General features: G+C 31.6%; 1 protein-coding gene across 1 annotated transcript; it reads right to left on the bottom strand.

The window, feature by feature from the left end:
- Window positions 1–178: 178 nt before the first annotated feature.
- On the bottom strand, window positions 179–5,593 carry LOC105765079 (ATPase 11, plasma membrane-type). Its single transcript, XM_012583993.2, has 20 exons — window positions 5,336–5,593; window positions 5,085–5,213; window positions 4,723–4,842; window positions 4,538–4,636; window positions 4,185–4,457; window positions 3,914–4,093; window positions 3,500–3,826; window positions 3,308–3,427; window positions 3,089–3,211; window positions 2,882–2,986; window positions 2,652–2,796; window positions 2,398–2,562; window positions 2,069–2,307; window positions 1,939–1,971; window positions 1,768–1,849; window positions 1,521–1,681; window positions 1,193–1,405; window positions 898–1,080; window positions 630–808; window positions 179–537 (listed from the first exon to the last, which is right to left on the bottom strand). Exons 2-20 carry the CDS (start codon window positions 5,142–5,144, stop codon window positions 444–446), a joined length of 2,901 nt encoding a protein of 966 aa, XP_012439447.1. The 5' UTR covers window positions 5,145–5,213; window positions 5,336–5,593; the 3' UTR covers window positions 179–443.
- Between the last annotated feature and the right edge of the window lie 18,323 nt (window positions 5,594–23,916).

Raw genomic sequence — 23,916 nt, 5'->3', positions numbered from 1 at the left:
TTTTCGTTTTCATACTTAACTTTTGCCAATGAAAATTATAAGAAATTTTTCAAAGCCATATTTTAAGTACCAAATTGAAAAGTGAGTATACTTTAAGTACAAAATTAAAAAAATAAATTTAGGTATATAAAAAAAACTTTTAAAAAAAATAACTTTATTTTAAGGGTGGAAAGACAATTACAAGAAGAACAATGAAATAAGGCAAACTCTCGTTTTTGAGTAAATGATGATATTAGCATTGAAGGGTCTTATTGATAGTACATACAGAATCATTGAGCAACATCAATTACGTTTCTGGGTATCAATGGGCAGAAAATTACAGCTCGAAATGGGTTTTAAGAGCCAGCAATACGTGAATACAACAACAATTCAAGCAAGAAAAGGAAAGCGAGAAATGGAAGTGGAAGTGTAGACTTTGAAAAGATTACCCCCTTCTCATCAAATCAAACCGTGTAATGTGGGTTCACATCAATATCCAATCCTCTCAACTTGGCAAAAGACTCCACTTTGCCTTTCAGTGTATGAATTTCTCTCAATCTGCACATCACATCAATGATTAAAATATTAGAATTAGTTTCATTTGCTGTGTTACTCCAACTCGGGATATTTAGAATGGAAGAGTAAGGTACCTTGCAATCTCTGCACGCCTTCTTGCCTCTTCTGCCATGACACTAATGTCTCTAAAATTGTGCTTTTCAGTGATCTTGGCATCTGAGATTGACTGTAGGCCATGGAGTGTTCTCTGTTCAGCAGCCCATGCTGCCTCACGAGCCTCTTTCCCGAAGTCCTTTTGGGTGCTGAATGCCGTCTGTGGATACATACACAAACCCCACACTTAGAAAACAATGCCAAGATTCAATGGAATATTAGTGAGGCAAGTGTTTTTTAGTATTTTACTCTTTGGTTAAGCACAAGATCCCAGGCTTTCCCACTCAGTGCATATCGAACTGCAAACTTGATGGGATCAAGTAGAAAATAGGTTAAAATGTTGTAAATCCAAATAACACCACACCATCCCCACCCAACTGCTCTGATTCCAGCAAAACTCCATGTTGCTTGAGCTGAAATAACAGTCGCCACCTGCAATTATGCATGAAAGCTTCATTTGTTTATCAACTGAACTAGAGTACTGGACTCTATATGTTGTCATGTTCATAAGAAAAAAACAAACTGGGGTTTTGAGCTAGCTTACGAGTTGAGCAATGATGAAAGCAGTAACGAGAAGGAGACCGGGTCGTTCTGTGAATGACCAGCCTCGGGAGCGAGTCACGAATATGAGAGCCTGGCTGATGGTGCTAACTTGGAGGTACACTGCAGATGATAAAAGTGCATTCACCTTGCGTCTTTCACTCTCTTGTGTAAGATCAAAGCTCTTTTTGCTCAAGCTTCTTACGCCGAATTTATCCTGAGGTACAAAGGAGAGAATAGAGAGTTCATACATAACATTCACTAGATGAACCAGAATGACATCTTGACTGTACTTTCATTAGCAAGAGATCGAACTAGTAATTTGCATTTACCGGAAAGAAATCGGTTTCATATGCTGCCCAGAAGAATATAAGAGTCATTAAGGCCAAGTAGCTGCCCAAGACAATGCCAGTAGCAAAGATTTCTTTGAGTTTCCAAGAGTCAGGAAGCGGTGATGGCTTGACACGGTCTTTCGATATTGTCATAATGGTACCTTGAAAGAACGAAAACCATCTACCGTAACTAGCGAAAGAAGAAAGGGGAGAATCCAACAAGAAGAGTGTTACGGTAATCACTTACCATCATTAAGAATGGCAATGATTAGGACCATGAATGGTGGGAAATTCAACCTCCAGATTAAAGTGAGCAGCATGAATCCCAACTGCAACATGAACATCAAAACTTAAACATTGTTTGTTTTTTCTTTCCTTATCGAATGGGAAAATGGCGAAAAAAGTAATGACAACTCACCACTATACGTATTGTGATAGATACTGCATATATCTGGAAGAAAAAAGAGAACGCAGAATGAGAAACTTGATGGTAATGATGGCAATTTCACTTCCTTCTGCATAGATAATGAAATTCTCTTTTTCCTTACCGTGTAATTCTTCATCCTTTGAAAGATTGCACGGCTTGTTAAAACAGCGCTAATGATCACACTCAGACCAGGTTCTGTCAAAACAATATCAGAAGCACTTCGAGCTGCGTCGGTTGAATCTGCAACCGCAATCCCGATGTCTGCTTTCTTCAATGCAGGGGCATCGTTCACACCGTCACCCGTCATTCCGACTATGTGTTTCTTAGCTTGCAGTCTTTTCACAATCTCAAACTTGTGCTCTACATTAAATATGGAATTCAGATACATTAGTAGAAAAGCATAATTCTAAGATATGATAGCAAGTATATGTATATATATATATATATTACCAGGAAAAACTCCAGCAAATCCATCAGCATTCTCAATAAGTTCATCAATTGAAAAAGCTCCAATTTCTTCATTCTTATGGTCACCAAGCAGAGATGATGAAGGATACATGTTAGTGCCCATTCCAAGCCTTCTGCCTGTCTCCTTACCGATTGCGAGTTGGTCACCTGCAACAACATCCCCAATAGTCAAACATTTTGATGCCAATATCCACATTTCACCCCAAAGAAAAAGCTTAATCAGACATATTGTATACCTGTTATCATCTTAACACTGACACCGAGATCCAGGGCTCTTCGAATGGTCTCGGCACTGTCATGGCGGGGTGGATCAAATAGAGGCAGAAGACCAACAAATTCCCATGGTCCTCCAGGACTATCTTTAGTACCAGCAGGAACCTCCTATATAAAATTATTACATTTTTTTCCATTAGCTCAATGGAGTGATATATAAAGATATTAAGAGTAACGTGTAAAGCTTTAATACCTGTCGAGCAACTGCAAGGGATCGAAGTCCACGTTCAGCATATTTATCGATTATGGAGTGAACTTTCTTTCCAATTTCTGATTTATTATAGGCCAGATTGAGTATCTGCAAGTTGCATATGAAGAGGCCAATAGCTTATGAGCTTGAGACAACCTTACATGATACCACGAATGAAAATAGAAACTTATTGATTGGCAATATCTATACCTGCTCCGGTGCACCTTTGCTGACTCTATGCATCTTACCAGCTTCATCAACGTATGTAAGGGCCGTTCTCTTGTCGGTTGGATTAAAGGGAAGGAAGTGAACCTCTGTGATTCCAGCTCGCGCCTTTCGATAAACAACAGAATAAACTCAATATAAGAAATTGTAAAGAAATTAAAAGTTTCATCATAAAAATTCCATAACCAACATAAGGTATTTTACTTCTTTAGGATCAGCCAACATTGCAACAATTGCAGTATCTATAGCATCTTGATTCTCCAATCTTGAAGCTCTAGCCGCCATTAAAATGACCGTATCCTTGTCGACATTGTTGACAAAAACCTATGATGAAGATAGTTCATTTTAAGTGTCAGTTCTTTGAAGAATTAAAATAAAAGTGATCAAAGCTCTTACCTCAATCAAATTTTTGTCCACTGTAAGCTTGTTAAGTGTTAGTGTGCCTGTTTTATCACTGCAAAGCACATCCATCCCTGCCATTTCCTCAATGGCTGTCATTCTCTTGGTTATGGCACCTTGTTGTGATAAACGATGAGAGCCAATTGCCATAGTGACAGAAAGCACGGTCGGCATAGCAATTGGGATACCACCAATAAGTATAACCAGCAAGTTATCGATACCAGTTCGATAAGACCTTCGTTGAGCTCCATATATAACAATGAGTTCAGCCAGCATCCCAATGGCAATGGAGCATATGCAGAAGTTACCAATCGAAGTTAAGACCTGAAATTAATTACTATCAGTCAGTATGGTGCCTCGTTGTCACATTAGAAACTATTATTTGGATGCTAAGAGTTTTGCAAGATGAACCTGTTGGAAATGTCCAACATGTGTTGTGCTTTCCACAAGATGAGCTGCCTTCCCGAAGAAAGTGTGCACACCGGTTGCAATAACCACGGCTTCGATTTCACCTTGTTTGCATGTTGAGCCTGAGTAAACTCCGTCCCCGGGATGTTTAGTCACCGGGAGAGACTCTCCTGTAAGAGCTGACTGCAAAAGAAGATAAAAAGGAAATTCACATCACTTAAACCATTGGTTAGAGTCTTAAAATTACAAACTAAAAAGGCAGAGGATTGTAAACCTGATCGATTTTTAAAGGATCTCCTTGAAGTAAACGAGCATCAGCAGGAATGATGTCACCAAGTTTGATACTGATAATATCTCCAGGAACCAACACCGAAGCATCTTCCTCGTTCCATTTCCCGTCACGTAAAACCTTAGCTTTCGGAGCCAATCGAGCCATAAGAGCTGCAGCAGCATTTCCAGCATTGTTTTCCTCTATGAAACTGATTGTTGAGTTGATAAGCAGCAGTGCCAGAATACCAACAAAATCATGGTAATCTGTTTCCTTTTTCTGCAAAACAAAAGAGGCCAAAATCAAATGTCTGATCAGGTTTCCAGTCTCAAATGGCACACTTATTTCATGGGACTTACCCCTCCGTGTGCAAGAGCGATAGCCATAACAGCGGCTGCTTCCATAACCCATGACAGAGGATTCCACATAAATCCCAAGAACTTAAGTATTTTGTTTTCCTGAAAGATATCAGACCACAAAACTCAGTTTGATTGTATTATAATTAGGCCAAGGTTTACAACAAACAGAACGACGACTAAGTTACCTTTTTCTCTTCAAGCTTATTGTAACCAAAAAGCTCAAGCCTCTGCTGGACTTCATCAGTGGTTAAACCTTCTTTTGTGCATTTCAGCTTCTCGAGAACCTCTTCAATCGGGATGTTTTCCTGAATGAAACAGTTCCCAGATTAGCATCAAAGTTAGAAAACCTAAATACATGATATTGATACACACACACACTTATTCTAACTTCATCATGAATCTATCTAAGATCAGTAGTTAACTGTCTTACACTATAGATTTCTGACAGAGCTGTCAACAAATATGTAAGCTTGTACTAGTTCAGCTAAAACTCTACAAACATGACCTGTTTCTATGGAAAACGATCATATATACGAAAAACATGTACCAGATCAACAATCTCCTTGTTAATGGCTTCAAGTGAAACAGCTTTTTTTTCTGTGTCCATTGCAGTTGTGTGCGTGTGTTTATTTTTTCAGCTTCCGACCCTCAACTCAAAATATAGGTAACCTGCAAACTAAATAACATTCCATATCATCATTAGAAACTTGAATATTTGCAAAAATAAACATGTTTTTAGATAATAGCGAAATTGATTCATCAGCAGTATAAAGAAAGGCTTAACAAAGAAACTAGTACCTAATAAGGTTACATAAAAGCAGGGAAAAATGGAAGGTAGAGAAATGGAGAGAATGATGTTTGACAAGCAAGAAATGCGACGGGTATATATAGATTTTAACACCAAAGAAACAAGATACGGTGGAATCGAAAGGAGAAAAAGGAAAGGTAAATAAGCCAAAAGGTGGAGACAAAAGCATAGCTTCTGAAACTCCGTCACCAGCATTTGCATAACAAAGTAAACTAGTTGTTTCCAATGACACGAGGGGAGGTGATGAGTTTTAGATAATCATTTTTTGTGAATACATATGTGGAATTAAAAAGTGTACTCAAAAAAGATTTTATATTCCTCTCACGACTTAATGCCACATACTCATTTGCTAAATAATTAAGAAAATATTTAAAATATATAAATAAAATCTATAAAAAATAAATTAGGCTGAAAATAAATCTACAAATGTTTTTAACATAATTTTTCTATAAATGTATTTTTACAGAAACTTTTTTATTAACATTGAGGATATGGGTTCAAGGACGTTGAAAATTAAAAAAACTTTAATCTAAAAAACAAATCATATCCATTTTATCAAAATTGTTTAAAAATAATGATTAAATAAAATGGGGTGAAGATAGATGTTAAAAATGTCTTTTTATTATTGTTTTTAATATAAATCATAGACCACGTAGTATATTGGTAGAAAATGAAATACGATGGTAACAACGTCTCCGTACGCCATTTGGCATTGGAATTTTCATTTGTTCTGAGATTTTCCAGAATTGAATGAAATGCATAACCAAGAAACAAGCAGATTATATTCGGCAGATTTGGGTTAATTCACAAAGCTACATTTGTCATTGGACACAAGGCCTTGTTTGGCTTCTAGGAACATGTCTGGGCCTGGTATAACTACGTGTTTAGCAATTGTTGAGCTTGTATTTAATGAAAAATACTTATTTCTTTTAGCTGTGAATTGTATAATAAAAGGACGTCTAAACAATAATACCAAAGTTGGGGAAGTGTAAGTACACATACATTGTACCTTTTTATTATATTTAATCAGTTTATTTTTGTCCTTCCACATGTTTGGCTTATACAACAATTTTTTATGCATTACAAAAAAGTCCCATTCAACTATTCTTCTTGTTTTAGTAAATGTATTTAGGAGGATTAGTTTAGCATTATTTTTGAAAATTTTGGTTTAAAATTTGAAGTGTTTAATATTGTGGTAAAAAAATACTTTTGAGAAATAAAATATTTATTTTAGACATAGTGTTATAAAGTAACAAATAAATATTTAAATAATGTTTAAATTAGTTAATATTATGATATTTTAATAAGAATATAGAAAATAATTTATTATAATTTGTTGTTAATATTTTAATATATGAAAAATAAATTTTAAATATTTTTTAGGCAGTTAACCAAAGAAATGAAAGTACCATATGTTGAAGGGGTGAAAACGTAATTAAACTGTTAAAAAGTGTTTTTAGGAGAGAAAAGCTCAAAATTTTAACTTCTTCAAAAGTTGTTTGTTTAAAATCCATTTTGCTTTCAAAAATATTTTTGAAAAGTACTACTTGGGTCAGGATTTGGGCATCACTATGGTGATGGTAGAGGGAGAAGTGAGAACAATGGTGATGAAGCTTCAATTGAACCTCGAGGACAGATCGGAGATTTCGGCCTATATCAAAGATGCAAAATGACTTAGCAATGGCTTCCGGCGATGCCTTATCAGACATGCAGTCAGATTGGCAAACGGTATCGCCCACAGTATGATAAGGAATGAGCTAAGTTATGTACTTAAAGTCTTGAAGATGTGCCCCCTCACTCGTTTGCTATGATGGAGTTGGATCAGCGGATAGACAAATCCGCTCGACTGACTATCTCTCCAGAAAACTCTGTTTATCTCTTCAAACACGAGGTTTTATTTGTTTTCAACGATATTTGGAGAAACTGGCGTCCTTCAAGCTGAATTTCTTTATTGCCATTTAATGTAACAGTGGACTTGCCCAATACTATTCACTTGGTTTTGTTTTTAAAAAGGTATAGAGGTATGATGCGAAAATGGCCATATGTAAAAATTGGATTTATTTTGGATGAAATTTAGTATCCAATAAAAGAAGCCCAACACATGATTAAACTCATCTATGTTTCTTAAAAGCCCAAATGATAGGGGGCAGGCTTGGTAGAGATGACACGTGACTGACGCCATCCGAAAGCCAAAATAATAGTCAAACTATTTGTAATAAAACTATAAAGTATAAACCCCCTGAAGATCCCGACACGACATTAAAATAATATTACTGTTGTCTTTTATATTTTTCTTTCCCAGAAAAATCAAAGTTAGATAAAAGAGTTTGACTCTTCCCTTTAAACAATAGGTGGTTAGATCGTCGACCTCTCCCCTTCAGCAATTCCATTCATGCATTCAACCTTCAAACATCTTTTTAATACATTCAACATAATTACAATTATAAATAATATATTTTAATAATTAAATTATATGTATATAAAGAGATTTTAATTAAAATAGATTTGAAGTGAAACTCCAATCTGAATATCAAAATAGGGACGATATTTAAAGGAAAGGAAATAGTTTTAATCTCCTAAAATATAAAATTTTAATATTATTTTCTTTAAAAATATTAAAATTATAGATTAATACAACAATATTTCATTTTAACTTGCCGAAATTTTGTATTTCTATTCTACCTCTTCTAAAAAGTTTTTGTTATAATATACCTTGATATGGCAGTAAAAATGATAGCAATGCAATAGAAAATAATAATAATAACATGTAAATTTTACATGGAAATTTTTTGGAAAAATCACAGACAAAAGAAGATAAATTTATTAATGTTGAAAAACAACAATACAAGAGATTTTTAACTATTTCTAATTTAAGGGGTTAAACAACCTATTTATAATCAACTTCTAATAGAAGAAGTTATTTGCCCCACAGATCCTCGATTTTATTTATTTAACAACTGAATTAAACTTCGAACTTTTCAACTCAAATTAAACGAGATTTGAACCACACAACTCTATCAATTTTTTACTTTACCCTTGTCTCAAAGTTACTATTCATATCATTAAAAAAAGTCTCAGTAGCACTTGGTTTAATTTTCAATATTGATATTGTTTGTTTGTGCCAGTTTCGTTTCAAGTTTTTATTAAAATTATTCGGTCAAATACTCAAATCACATCAAAGTTTAAATAAATCGAATTTTATCACTCTGAGTAAGTTACAAATTTAATTATTATATTTAATTTCAATTAATGTACTTTTTAAATTTTAAATTTTAATTTTAAATTAAATAATAAGTAAATTTGTTAAGTCAAATTATGTTGTTAATCTTATATTATATGTAAGTTAAATCAAGATTAAAATTTCAATATTCGTATATTACAAAGATAGTAGCTTGAAGGTTCAAATAATATTGAAGTGGGATCGAATTGTTTGGAAGTCATAACTGCCTTAAATTCTGGATAATCCTTTTCCTTTGAATTTGGACTACTGCTTAATGATTGTATTTTGTTGGGACATCAGTTTCAACATTTGTCCATTCGGTGGACTTGTCAAATTACAAATAATGTAACACCTCTAACTCGTATCCGTCACCGAAACAGAGTTACAGAGTATTACCGAAATTTACAGATCAAGTAAACAGATATTTCACATCATATAGTATTCATATCAAAAATCAATCATAAAGTCCCTTATATGAGCCCTCGAGGCCCAAAATACATATTAGAAATAAGTCGGGACTAAATTGGGTGCTCAGAAAATTTTTCAAAAAATTTTACAATTTCTCAAAGGTGAAAAGGACACACGCCCGTGTGGCTAGACTGTGTGTCTCACACTGTCAAGAGACACGCTCGTTTCTCAGGCTGTGTGGGCATTCGAATTTAGGATACACGATCGTGTCCCAGCCCGTGTCCAAACTTGGGAGCTCTCTGACTTGGGTCACACAACCAAGCCACACGCCCATGTGCTAGGCCATGTAAGCATACTGACTTCCATTAATAAGGTGTATGGGTCACATGGTCAAGCCACACGCCCGTGTGCTAGGCCGTGTGAATAATTTGAGTATTATGTTTTGTAATTTAAATGATGCACGGGACACATGGCCAAACCACACGCCCGTGTGCTAGGCCGTGTGATCAATTTTGAGTATACTGACTTGAGCAATATTTTTTAAATACAGAGGACACACGACAATATTGCCTAGCTGTGTGTCACACACAGCTGAGACACACGCCTGTGTCTCTGCCCGTGTGTCACACACAGCTGAGACACATGCCTGTGTCTCTGCCCGTGTGGACGAAATAGGCTATTTTTTCTAATCATATTTCTCATCCAATTTGTCTTCCACCTACATTAACTCTTTAAGACATCAACAATTCACAATAAAGCAATTAAAACAAGCCATGATCATGTCTTAAACATAGCCTATCATCCCATACCTATAAATTTATCATCATTTAACCTTATCTACGTATATCAACTATAACAATGCCATATATATATACATACCAAAATATACCAATCACAAGCCATACCAATTGCTAGTTTCAACCAAGCATTTACATGCCATAATTGACCAAATTAACCTATACATGTCATTAAAACAAAAATTAGTTTGCTATATATACCAAAAAGACCGATGGATAGTGTGATGTGGCTCCGACCAACTTCCAACCTTAACGAGCTTCCGAGTTACTATAAGACAGGAAAAATAAAACAGAGTAAGTATTTAATGCTTAGTAAGTTCGTATAACATGAAATCTAACTAACCATTATTTCACATATAAGGTAAGCATACAAAACAATATTCCAAACAACTTGGCCAAAAGCCTAACCACATATCCACAACATGTTAGCCAAGAAATTTCATATAATAACCCTTAATCATGGATGAATAAAGTCACCAAACAAGTTCCATGTAATGTCCCATAAGTCGGGGGTGTTGGGAAATATACTTCTGGGACCCCGCCTTCGTGTATTGAGTTTAAAAATATTAATATTATAATTTCGGGAGTTACGTTAGAAGTTAATTATGAGAAAGAAATAGTTGCAAGGACTATTTAATTAAATAGACCATTTTTTTAACCACATAGGGTTAGTGGATGTGAATGAGAATAATATATATATAAGTGATATCATTAATAATTTTAATAGGATAACTATTATATGTAAGAGAAATAAATAAAAGAAAAAGAAATAGAAGAGTGGGTAGGAAAAAAAAAAGAAACAGAGGGAGTAAGTAAGAAAAAATTAAAAGCTTCATTTTTGCTCTTCCATGCCGAAAAGGGAGAGAATATTTCAGCCAAATTTTTCATGCTTTAAAGCTCAAATTGGTTAGTAATTTTTTGTTCTCATTTCATGGATTTTGTGTTTTTGGAATCTTCAGATCATGAATTACATAACCCATGTTGGAATTTTTACAATTGTTGATGTTAGAACAAATTAGTATGGTAGAAAAATATAAGTTCTCAATGTTATTGGAGTAGATTTTTAAAGTTGGAAGTGGAGTGAGATGATTTGTAAAGTCAATTCATGAAATTGTACATTGAGGATTATTATGGAAAATTTTGAAAATATGGGGGTTAAATTATTTATTTATGTGAAATTATCTGTAACACCCCCAACCCGTATACCTCGTCGGAACCAGGTTACGGAGCATTACTGGAAATTACAGATCAAACAGACAGAAATCTCAAACATTTTATATCATCAAAACAAGCCATCAAAGCATCATTTTAATCCAAGTTATAAACTCTCCAAAATAGATCTTATAACTTCATTTACAATCAAACCATAAAATAACTAATATTTAGACACTCTAGGTACATGCCGACACAAAGAAATAAACATCACCATATTTGAGTTCGGGATCGTTGTTGGATGCTGAATCAGCGATCAAACTTAAGTACTTAACCTGCACACGGAAAATAAAACCGTACGCTGAGTAAAAACTCTGTAGTATTTCTATAATCCGAATATTTAAAAAAATAAAGCAATAAAATATGTATAATAAAATGTTAAACACAATTGAACATTTAAAATCACACAATACTCGATTTTCATCACTTGCTATATATAATACCTTTCCATAATTCATTCACGTATCATTTAAACAATGGCACTATCCATTCCACAATCAATTTATGAGTATATACCTCGTGTATTCCTTGTATTTACAACATATTTCACATTCTATTTTCAGTTTACTATCTCTTATTCTTATTCTTAGCCCAAAGTAGATTTTATAGAACACACCGGATATACGGAACAAATACAGAGGTGCATTGTTATGCATTAATGAACAGAGAGCACAGATGTGCTATACAGAGAGCACAGATGTGCTAAACAGAGAGCACTGACGTGCTAGTAATCAGAGAGCACCAACGTGCTAATAATCATAGAGCGCGCTAAAGTTCCTTAATGGCATGCCACTAATATCCCAGTAGTTCTAAATTCATTCTACTTGGGCATTAAGGCTGAATTTTATACATATAAAAATAATTCAATTATCATATTTGCACAATTTCACATTTACACATATATATTCATAATATATATTCCACTTTAATTCAACCAATATAATTTCATCACATATCAATACAATTCATTTCAGTTGTAAAAAAAACAATAATTCTCACCTCAATCACTTACCATAATGTTTAATTAAAAATACAACTATTAATAATTAGATTCAGATTATAGAAATACAAACCAGAAATTCCGAGCTATTCCTCGTCGACTATATTTTTTTCCCTTTTTAGTCGAGAATTTCGGTACGACAATTGCTACGGAATTAAAACAATTAAAAATCATCAATACAACACCATTCAATCTCACATTAAATATTTCAATTTTTACTCAATATTTGCCTAAATTTCAATTTAGTCCCTAAACCGATACTAACTTTTATTCTCAAAACTAATTTCATATTTTCATTCCATTCCCACTTTAAACTAATTTAACTCTCTAATTTCACCATAAATCCTTAATTTCAAAATTCTCTCAATTTAGTCCCCATTAATTCAAAACCTATAATTTATTTTACAAATCAACCCTTTACTAACTTCTAACTTGAAATTCAATCAATTTAACCCCTAATTCGTCAAGTAATTCAACATAACTCATGTCTAAAATTCAACTATCTTTCAAATTTTCAACATAAACCATGAAATATTTTGTTCTAGAACTCCAAAACTCAAAAATTACAAGAAAATGGATTAAATTGACTTACCAAATTAACTTTGAACTTTGAAACCCCAAATTTTCCTTTTCTTTTCTTTCTTTCTTTCTCCCCTGTTTCTTCTCTGTTTTCGTTTTTCAATTCTGTTTCAATTCTCTTTTTCTATCTTTTATTTCTTTTATAATATAATATAATATAATATAATATAATATAATATATATAATATATAACTTAACTTTTAAGTAATATTATTATAATAATATATTTTAACTATAGATTTTTTAAAAAATCTACTTATGCCGCCTCAACTTTAGAAAAGACATAATTACCTATTTGGTCCTTTTCTTTAATCTTTAATTAAACTTTTATCTCTATTGTAATTTAATCCTTTTAATCAATTAACCATCGAAACGTCAAAATTTCTTAATGAACTTTAATACCACCTTAATGACACACCGTAAATATTTATAAAAATATTTAAGGCTCAGTTTATAATATCGAGGTCTCGATACCTTGTTTTCGACCCAATTTACCTAATAATTTCTTTTAAATCACAAAATTCACTAATTCAAAAATATTTCTAAAATCACGCTTAACTTATAATTATTAATTAATAAATTTTTCTAACTTTTTCATTGAATTTAGTGATCTCAAATCAGTGTTCTGACACTACTGAAAATTGGGTTGTTACAACTCTTCCCCCCTTAAAAAAATTTCGTCCTCAAAATTTCTCACTTGATACAAGCTATTAAGTCAAATCTTTCTTCCACTTTTTTTTTAATCGAAGTCCATAAAAATTAATCATAACTTATATTATTTCCAAACTCATATCAAAACTTAGAACTTGATACTATGCCTGAACTTAACTGAGTAGCTCTGATAACTTCAACAATCGAGACGACTTTAACCCATAATAACATTTCCCGATTAGAACTGACATGATAGATATATTTATATATCAAGTCTTCTAGAATCTGAATTTCTCATTTTGACTGTCCGTCTATTTACCCATGAATGCACAAAATTTATTCCTAGACCAGAGAATAAACTCAAATGCATAACATGTAACACCCCTTACCCGAGACCATGGCCGGAGTCGAGCATGAGGCGTTACTTGACTTAACTTAAAAGTTCGGGGCATAAAAATTTACTTTCAAATTTAATTTCATCATTCATAATAAAGCTGTCCTCCTGTACAGTAGTCACTAAAATAATTATAATTCAAGCTACGAAACTCGAAATTTAGATCTGTAAATTTTCCATAAAACTAGACTCATATATCTATTCACCATAAATTTTTCAGAATTTTTGCTTTAGCCAATTAGTACAGTTTATTAGTTGAAGTCTCCCCTGTTTCACTAATCGACTATCCTAACCACTCATCACTAAAATTTAATTATCTCTTATTAAAGGATTCATATGGTGATTAAACTTATTTCTACTGAAAATAGACTCATTAAGGAGTCTATACATATAAATTATAACTCAAAATTCCTTCTGTACAATTTTAATGAATTTCTAAAGTCAGAACAGGGACTTCAAAAACATTCTTGCCCTGTTTCACTAAAATTCAAATATCTAAAAGTATATAATTCTTTTGCTTACTCCACTTCTTTCCTATGAAAGTAGACTCTTTCAGCTTTAATTTCATATCTCACTCAACTTATAATTCTATTTCCACTATTTTGGTGATTTTTAAAAGTTACATCAATGCTGCTGTTCAAGAACTGCTCCATTGCAATTTTAAAAAATTCAATATAACCCTTTATAATTGTCTAACCTTCCCTGCAAATTTCAAATCACAACCAATTCCAGTATTTCATCTACTTCATTTAAATACTAATGAAGTTCAACCAATCAACCATTTCAAACTAAAAACATGTATATATTTCGATATCTAACGCAACCATAACATTCAAATTTACTTTTTACTTCAATTCCCCATACATGCCATATAAATCCAAAAAGTTGCTTAACAAAAACTACCGGAGTATATCTGGGTAGTGTGATTTTTGATGTAGATCCGATCCTCCGAATGTATAAATACGTTAATCTACAAAAACAATAAACACACACATGTAAGCTTATAGAAAAGCTTAGTAAGTTCATAGGCATAAAACATAAATCTTACCAAACACTTGTACACTTATACAATATACACCATTACTAAATTTACCTGTCAACCACAATCTTTGGTGAGTTCCTTGGTATAAACTCACTACTACTTATTCTTTTACCATAATTCCTTTGGGCCCATTTGTCACTTACCATCCTTGATCAAAATTAAGGAACGGTTATGGAAATTTGAGTACTTCACTTTCACTTTGCCATATGACCTCTTATCACTTGTCCTTGATCAGATAAGTGTAGCTAGGCTACCACTTATCACTTTACCACTTGATCAGAAGTACTCAAATCCGACGTTCCACTTAATTTGATCATTTATTCGATTTTCACATTTTTATTTTATTCTCATTTCAACAATAAATACATTTCACCATACATTGTATAATTCATGAAATTAACATTTAATCATTAAATTTCAGCCATATGAACTTACCTGGATCGATTTGCAGAATTTGTAAAAGTTCAGGGACTAATCGGCTACTTTTTCTTTTCCTCGACTTGTTTCAGGTTCTCGATCTAAAATGCAAATTTATTCATTCATCAGCATTTAATTCAATTCTAATTCATTTCACAATTCATGCCCTTTAATTTTCGAAGTTACACTTTTATCCCAAACTTTACAGTTTTTACAATTTGATCCCTACTCAATTAACCCCTCAATTGATCTAATTTTTCTCAATTAACACCTTTTCCAACTATTTTAGACTACTACATAGCCTTTCATACTCAAAACCTCAACACCAAACCTTAATTCCCAACTTTTTCACAATTAGGTCCCTAAAATCAATTTCTATCAAAATAAAATCATCATATAACAAAATTAAAGCTTCAATTTCATGTTTATTCATCATAAAAATCCAACACTAATCAATGGTAACTTTCAAAATCAGCCATGGAATCAAAACTAATGAAATAATTAGTTGGACCTAATTGTAAAAGTATCAAAATCACAAAATTAGAAGAAATAATCAAGAATTAAACTTACATGATTCAAAAATATGAAAAACCAGCTTATTCCAGACCTCCTATGGCGTTTTTGCTGATAAATTGTGAAGAGATCTCTAGATTTTTCACTTTTGTCTTTGTTTTAAATGTTTAATTTGTTAAGTTTCCAATTTTGCCCTGTTTCTCCTTACATTCTGCTGATTTTTCTTACCCAACCGTCCAGCCCATATAATTTGGGCCTAATAGCCTTTAAATCCCTCCACTTTAGTCACTTAAGCTATTTAATCACAATTTAACAAATTTTACACTATTCCCAATTTAGTCCTTTTAGTTAATTAACTATCCAAACGTTAAAATTTTCTAATGAAACTTTAATACCAACTCAATGACACTCTATAAATATTTCTAAAAATATTTATGGCTCGGTTTAAAATCTTCGAGGTCTCGATACCTCATTTTTTTTATTTTAATTATTTTAATATTTATTCCTAGTACACTATTCACTATTTCAAAAATTTTCCTAACTTCACATTTAACTTATACTTACTAAATTTATAATATTTTCTACTCGTTTGTCAGATTTAGTGATCTCGAATCACCATTCCGACACCACTAAAAATTCAGGCTATTACATAACAACCAGTTGCCTATGGATTATCCTTCATCCTTTATTGCAACAGAACCATCTCCTTCAATCTATGAACCTAAACCCGAACCATCTTATCTAATACCTTCGAACGAAGACCTTGGAAACCTATCCAGCCAGAAGAAAGCAGATAATTTAATCCCATTGTAGAGACTCAGAATGTACTGATTCCATCACTGATTATAACTCAATTAACTTTTCAATGAATAACCCACTCTGATTAGAACAACTGTGTCAATTTTATCTAATAGATAATAACATTTCAGAATAATCCATTCTTCTTGTTGTCAAAACAATCCAGATATACCATATATCATAACCCTCTCGGAATATCAACCGAAAATTACCACAAACTGCATTAACTCAAACGAATTATGACATCCCGTTATTGACTTGTTGACATAATTCAGGACTACTTGAGAAGTGAAAACCAAAATACAAGTTTAAGCTCAACCTTCCACCATCTACTATTTTGCTAATGTCAACCCTTTCACGAAAACTAAAAAGAAATTATATATATTAAAGTTATTTCAATTATAATCATCGAAGCTTTGAACTATACCGAAGTCACAACCATCAGATAGATTAAAAACCATAGTGCTATAATAGGACCGACGTTCCAACCGTATAGATGGAACAATACATCAACATCAACAGTGCACTCCAAAATAGATGAAGAAAACCAAAAGTAGTCCCAATAATAACCAGTGCAGTAATACAACTTCTACAATCTGATATCCATATTACTGAGCTCCCATGATCGATCCAAGATTTATAATAGTAATAAATATAATTACCTCCGACCAATGAATATCTTTTACAGACGAACCATGGTTAATAAATAAGATTAGACCATATGAATAATAAAAAAATCGAGATAATAAAATCAAAGATGTGAAGCTATACTGAATTTTCGAGAATAAAAACCAAATTGAATGATAAAGAGATCGATGATATCCCAGAGAAAATCCAAAAGAAGAATATCGCTCGTACGCACTAGAAATAGTTGCGATAAAGACAATTTAAATTGCATATATGTGTAATTCAGAACATCAACCAGTAGAAGTAGAAAATAGCTTCATATGAGTCTTATCATCAAGTCTTCTATCGAACATAATGGATTAGAAAACCAAAGAAAGATAGAGGAATCCCGATCATAAATCAACCAGACTAATAATAATTCCGTCTAACATTATGATTAGCCAACCTTGTTATATGATAAAAATCACATCTGAATATGAATTATTACATATACCTCTGAGAATAAATGAACATATAGAATACCCAGAAGATATCACTATAAGATACTCGACTATAACACCTGCATTCAGATATCTTTGCAATTTCAATACTATCCCACTGACTACTACAATCATTAATGATCTCACATTATCCCAATCAATAAAGAAATCAATTCAAAAGAAATTCTGATTAACCTGTGCTTTAAATTTCATACCCGAATAAGTCGATTACTCGTGAATAACTTCTTCCTTAATAATGACATTGCATATCCCGAATAATCTTTAAAAAAATCTGATATCTTTTCTAGAACTCTCTTTACTTGCTATCTCATCCTCAGCTCTGACTGCATTATTATTCATTCAATTAATGAACTCTTCAATATCACACTTGTAAACTTAATGGATATAAATCTTATAAATTCCATTGTACAGGTGAGGGGGTGAAGGTCGTAAAGCCTCAAAATTTGACTCTCATATGTACACACATGTATAACATAACATTTATCATTAACATAATCATTATAATCATTCGACACTTTCAACTCTAAAACAGAAACAAACAAATATATCAGCATCCAAATCCCAACTCAATTCGACTTAATTATGGCATGTACCTCTAGACTCAAATTTTAAGCTCGATTTAGTCTGAGAATCGGCTAAACCTGCAAAGCTCTGATACCAATAAATGTAACACCCCCAACCCGTATCCCTCGCCGGAACCAGGTTATGGAGCTTTACTGGAGATTACAGATAAAACAGACAGAAATCTCAAACATTTTATATCATCAAAACAAGTCATCAAAGCATCATTTTAATCCAAATTATAAACTCTCCAAAATAGATCTTATAACTTCATTTATAATCAAACCATAAAATAACTAATATTTAGACACTCTAGGTACATGTCGATGCAAAGAAATAAAAATCACCATATTTGAGTTCGGGATCGTTGTTGGATGCTGAATCAACAATCAAACTTAAGTACTTAACCTGCGCACGGAAAACAAAACCGTACGCTGAGTAAAAACTCTATGGTATTTCTATAATCCTAATATTTAAAAAATAAAACAATAAAATATGTATAATAAAATGTTAAGCACAATTGAACATTTAAAATCACACAATACTCGATTTTCATCACTTGCTATATATAATACCTTTCCATAATTTATTCACGTATCATTTAAACAATGGCACTATCCATTCCACAATCAATTTATGAGTATATAACTCGTGTATTCCATGTATTTACAACATATTTCACATTCTATTTTCAGTTTACTATCTCATATTCTTATTCTTAGCCCAAAGTAGATTTTATAGAACACACCGGATATACGGAACAAATACAGAGGTGCATTCTTATGCACTAATGAACAGAGAGCACTGAAGTGCTATACAGAGAGCACAGATGTGCTAAACAGGGAGCACTGACGTGCTAGTAATCAGAGAGCACTAACGTACTAATAATCAGAGAGCACCAACGTGCTAATAATTAGAGAGCGCGCTAAAGTTCCTTAATGGCATGCCACTAATATCCCAGTAGTTCTAAATTCCATCTACTTAGGGATTAAGGTTGAATTTTATACATATCAAAAATAATTCAATTATCATATTTGCACAATTTCACATTTACACATATATATTCATAATATATATTCCACTTTAATTCAACCAATATAATTTCATCACATATCAAGACAATCCATTTCAATTGTAAAACACAATAATTCTCACCTCAATCACTTACTATAACATTTAATCAAAATACAACAATTAATAATTAGATTCAGATTATAGAAATACAAACCAGGAACTCCGAGCTATTCAATGTCGACTATATTTTTTCCCTTTTTTAGTCGAGAATTTCGGTACAACAATTGCTAGGGGTGTTCATTCGGTTAACCGACCCGAAATTACTATAACCGAATTAACCGACCTTCCAAAAATTTTAACCGTTAATCGAACCGAGTTTTTTTAAAAAAATTAACCGAACCGAAATTTTTTCGGTTAATAAGGTCGGTTAACCGAATTAACCAAAAATAATGTATTTTTTATTTTTGGTTAAAAATTACCCGAATTACCCGAATTAACCAAATTACCGAAAAATACCCGAATTACCCGATTTTTTTTATTTTTTATTTTTAAAATTTAAAAAATTTATAAATTATTAAAGTAAATTGGGTTTTAGACTTTAGTAAATTGGGTTGTCTTTTAGTTTTAGTTTTATTGGATTGGGTAATTGGGTAAACTTTAGTTTTAGTTTTATTGGGTTGGGTAATTGAGTTTGGGCTTGGTTGGATAATTTTATTTATTAATTTTTTCGGTTAACCGACTGGTTTCAAACCGAATTAACTGTTAACCGAAAAATCATAAAAAATTAACCGACCCTCGACCGAAAAAATTCGGTTAACCGACCGATTAACCGAATTCGGTCGATTAACCGAATTTTTTCGGTTTTACCTGAATTATCACACCCCTAACGATTGCTACGGAATTAAAACAATTAAAAATCATCAATACAACACATTCAATCTCACATTAAATATTTCAATTTTTACTCAATATTTGCCTAAATTCCAATTTAGTCCCTAAACCGAGACTAATTTTATTCTCAAAACTAATTTCATATTTTCATTCCATTCCCACTTTAAACTAATTTAATTCTCTAATTTCACCATAAATCTCTAATTTTGAAATTCTTTCAATTTAGTCCTATTAATTCAAAACCTATAATTTATTTTACAAATCAACCCTTTACTAACTTCTAACTTGAAATTCAATCAATTTAACCCCTAATTCGTCAATTAATTCAACATAACGCATGTCTAAAAATCAACTATCTTTCAAAATTTGATCACAAATCATGACATATTTTGTTCTAGAACTCCAAAAACTCAAAAATTACAAGAAGGATTAAATTGGCTTACCAAATTAACTTTGAACTTTGAAACCCCAAATTTTTTTTTCTTTTTCTTTTTCTTTCTTTCTCTCATGTTTCTTCTCTGTTTTCGTTTTTCAATTCTGTTTCAATTCTCTTTTTCTATCTTTTATTTCTTTTATAATATAATATAATATAATATAATATAATATAATATAATATAATATAATATAATATATATAATATATAACTTAACTTTTAAGTAATATTATTATAATAATATATTTTAACTATAGATTTTTTAAAAAATCTACTTATGCCGCCTCAACTTTAGAAAAGACATAATTACTTATTTGGTCCTTTTCTTTAATCTTTAATTAAACTTTTATCTCTATTGTAATTTAATCCTTTTAATCAATTAACTATCGAAACGTTAAAATTTCTTAATGAACTTTAATACCACCTTAATGACACACGTAAATATTTATAAAAATATTTACGGCTCGATTCTAATATCGAGGTCTCGATACCTTGTTTTCGACCCAATTTACCTAATAATTTCTTTTAAATCACAAAATTCACTAATTCAAAATATTTCTAAAATCACGCTTAACTTATAATTATTAATTAATAAATTTTTCTAACTTTTCATCGAATTTAGTGATCTCAAATCGGTGTTCGACACTCTTGAAAATTGGGTTGTTACATTATCAATGTATTAAAAAATATGTCATTGAGATATTTTGAAATCTTTTATTTGAAAGAGTTTTGTTTGGGTGCTTGATGTTGAATTTGTGTTATTTTATAGAGTAAAACTTTACTACATTCCAAAATTAGGGATTTAATTGAGTAAATTATAAATGAGAAGGATTTTATTATAAATTAAAGATATATATAGGCTGTATATTAAGGGTTAAGTATTCGGCAATAGTGGGTTATGTGTTAATTGTGGAATTAACTTGGTTGATATGATGGATTAAATTGTATAGGATGTAAATGTTTTAGGAAAATGTGTAAAAGTGTAAATAAGTAGCTAAATGTATTGAATTGAATGGTATATGAAATTGAGATTAATATTTACAGAGTCATTTTAGAAACGAGTAGAATGATAGTTTGATAATTTTAATTATTAGTGTTTAATGAAGTACAATAATTAACTTAAGTGGGTAATAAATTAGTAATTAGTATTAAATTTCAAAGTGGGATTAGAATAAGGGCTATTTAAATAAATAGCCCGTTAATTTGGTGAGTTTTGGTTAGTGGATAATTATGAGAGAATTATATATATATATATACATGTAATATATGCTAAGTTATAATAAAAATGAAAATGATATGAAAATTAGAATAAAAGAAAAGAAACAAATAGAGTAGTGGGGGAAAGAAAAAAAAAAGAAAGAGAAAAAAATATTAAAGCTTCACCTCTTCCATGCCGATTTGGGGAGAAGAAAGGTTAGCACCATTCGGCCTTTAAGTGCCATTTTTGAAGCTTAATTTTGTTGGGATGATTAGATTATTTTCAATTAAATTTTATATTTTTGGAACCTTAAAATTATGTAGTAGATTACTTATGTGGAAATTTAGAGAAATTATGATTTTTGTGGATGTTGCCATTGTTGAAAAACTTAAATGTTTGAAGTTGTTTTGATAGAATTAGAGGTTAAATTGTTAATTTTGTGAAGTCTAGGGACTGTTTTGATGGATTGTTCTTTGTGTTGGAAATTTGAGTTGAATTACTAAGTTTAGTGAGTAATTAAAATATTTTGTACCATGAGTTTTGTTAGTATTAGCTTGCAAGGAGTTTAATGCTATAAATTAAATTAGCATGGTGTTAAGTTATAAAATTCAAGAATTTAGGGATTTTAAATAAATTATATGTATATTTGGTTAATTATGGAAATGGTAAATTCAATGATTAAATTGTGAATTAATTGAAAGTATGAGTTGTTTTGAACCTTGTGGAATAATTGGTTAAAATGGGACTTTCTTGATTTTAATTAAATAATATGATTTGTAATTGGGGATTTAATTGTATCGAGGGTAAATGTTGAGTGAAAATAAGTAAAAATGTAATTAAATGGTAGAATGGTTTGAATTTGAGCTTGATATGGTATTTGAATTAGTTAATAAATTGACTTATTATGCTTTGATCGTGAAACGAGTAGATCGATTGTAAATTAGGGAAAAGAGAAGGTTGCAGAATAATCATCTGTGGTTTTAGGTAAGTTCGTAGTCCCCAAACTCGAACTTTATAAATTGTTTTAATTAATCTAGTTACTACTTGATCCCTTAATATATATCCCTAATGTAATTGTGAATTAAATTGAATGGAAGTTTTTGGAGGTATAAGTTAATTCAATTGAATGGAGGTTTATGGAATGTGATATTATGGAATAAATTAATGTATGATTAGTAGATAATTGGAGTGGAAGTGTTATTAAATTATGAAATTTGATATTGAGTTATGAAAAGTAAAACAAAATTATGGACTTGCAAATGAATAATTGACACCGTCGATTCGTTCGACTAGCGCTAGTTGCAAATATCGTTGGTTTATCCAACTACAGTTGGGTTCACTAATTATTCGTTGGTTTATCCGACTAGCGCTGGGTGCAACTTTCGTCAGTTTATTTGACTAGTGTTGGACACACATTCATCTGTTTATCCGACTAGCACTGGGCGCGAATATTGTTGGTTTATCCAACTAGAGCTAAGCTAACTAATTATTCATCGGTTTATCAGACTAGTGCTGGGCGCAAATTCTTTCGCGGATTCTCGGCTAGGAACCAGGTGCCGTGTATCAACTGGATTATACAACAAGGTTTTATGAATGATCTAAGGAGGATGGTTATAGATATTACTAAAGAAGGTTATGTTTACTTATGTATATACATTTATTCATTAGAAGATATGATATATTCTTGAGTTAGATTATTAAAGTTGTTAAATAAATTCAAATGCTTTAGATATACTTGTGGTTATTCGAATAAGTGAAGTTGCTTAATGTGAATTGGTTTGTGCCATGTATAAGTATAAATTTTATTGATCTATGAAAAGCTATTTATATAGCAAGTGATGTGAATTGAGATATATGTTCAAACCAACTAAAGGTGAATACTTGTGAAAACTGAGTATAGCATGAAATAAGGTGATGAAATGCATGAAATTGAAATTGTGATATCTTGTAATTGTATGTTTAGATTGTAGTATGATGATATAATTCAATTTGAGCATTCATGTATCATATCATGTATTAAAATGTTTGGATTATAGAAATATCACTGAGTTTTACTCAGTGTGCGATTTTGTTTTCCATGCGCAGGTTAGGTACTCTCTTTTGATCGCTGACTCAGCATCCAACAACAACAATCCCGATCTCAAGTGTGCTGATGTTTAATTTTGTAATGACATGTATCTAGGATGTCTTTGGTTGTTAGTTGCTTTGTGAATGTGATATATGTAACAGCCTAATTTTGACCCTAATCGGACAAAGTGGTTTCGAGACCATGAATTCGAGTCTAAAAATATATTTTAATATTATTTTCTGTGTTAA

This window comes from Gossypium raimondii, chromosome 12, assembly GCF_025698545.1.
Source record: "Gossypium raimondii isolate GPD5lz chromosome 12, ASM2569854v1, whole genome shotgun sequence".
In the NCBI taxonomy this organism is placed as follows: domain Eukaryota; kingdom Viridiplantae; phylum Streptophyta; class Magnoliopsida; order Malvales; family Malvaceae; genus Gossypium; species Gossypium raimondii.
The sequence above is the reverse complement of the archived record's forward strand: the minus strand, read 5'-3'. Positions and strand labels throughout refer to the sequence as shown.

What these genes read in the sequence shown, in the direction of transcription:
- LOC105765079 (XM_012583993.2), bottom strand. Translation starts at nt 5,144, where the DNA reads ATGGACACAGAAAAAAAAGCTGTTTCACTTGAAGCCATTAACAAGGAG. An exon ending in ATGAAACCGATTTCTTTCCG is followed by an intron (nt 1,406 to 1,520) that starts GTAAATGCAAAT and finishes TTTGTACCTCAG; the next exon opens with GATAAATTCGGCGTAAGAAG. An exon ending in AGGCGTGCAGAGATTGCAAG is followed by an intron (nt 538 to 629) that starts GTACCTTACTCT and finishes TGTGATGTGCAG; the next exon opens with ATTGAGAGAAATTCATACAC.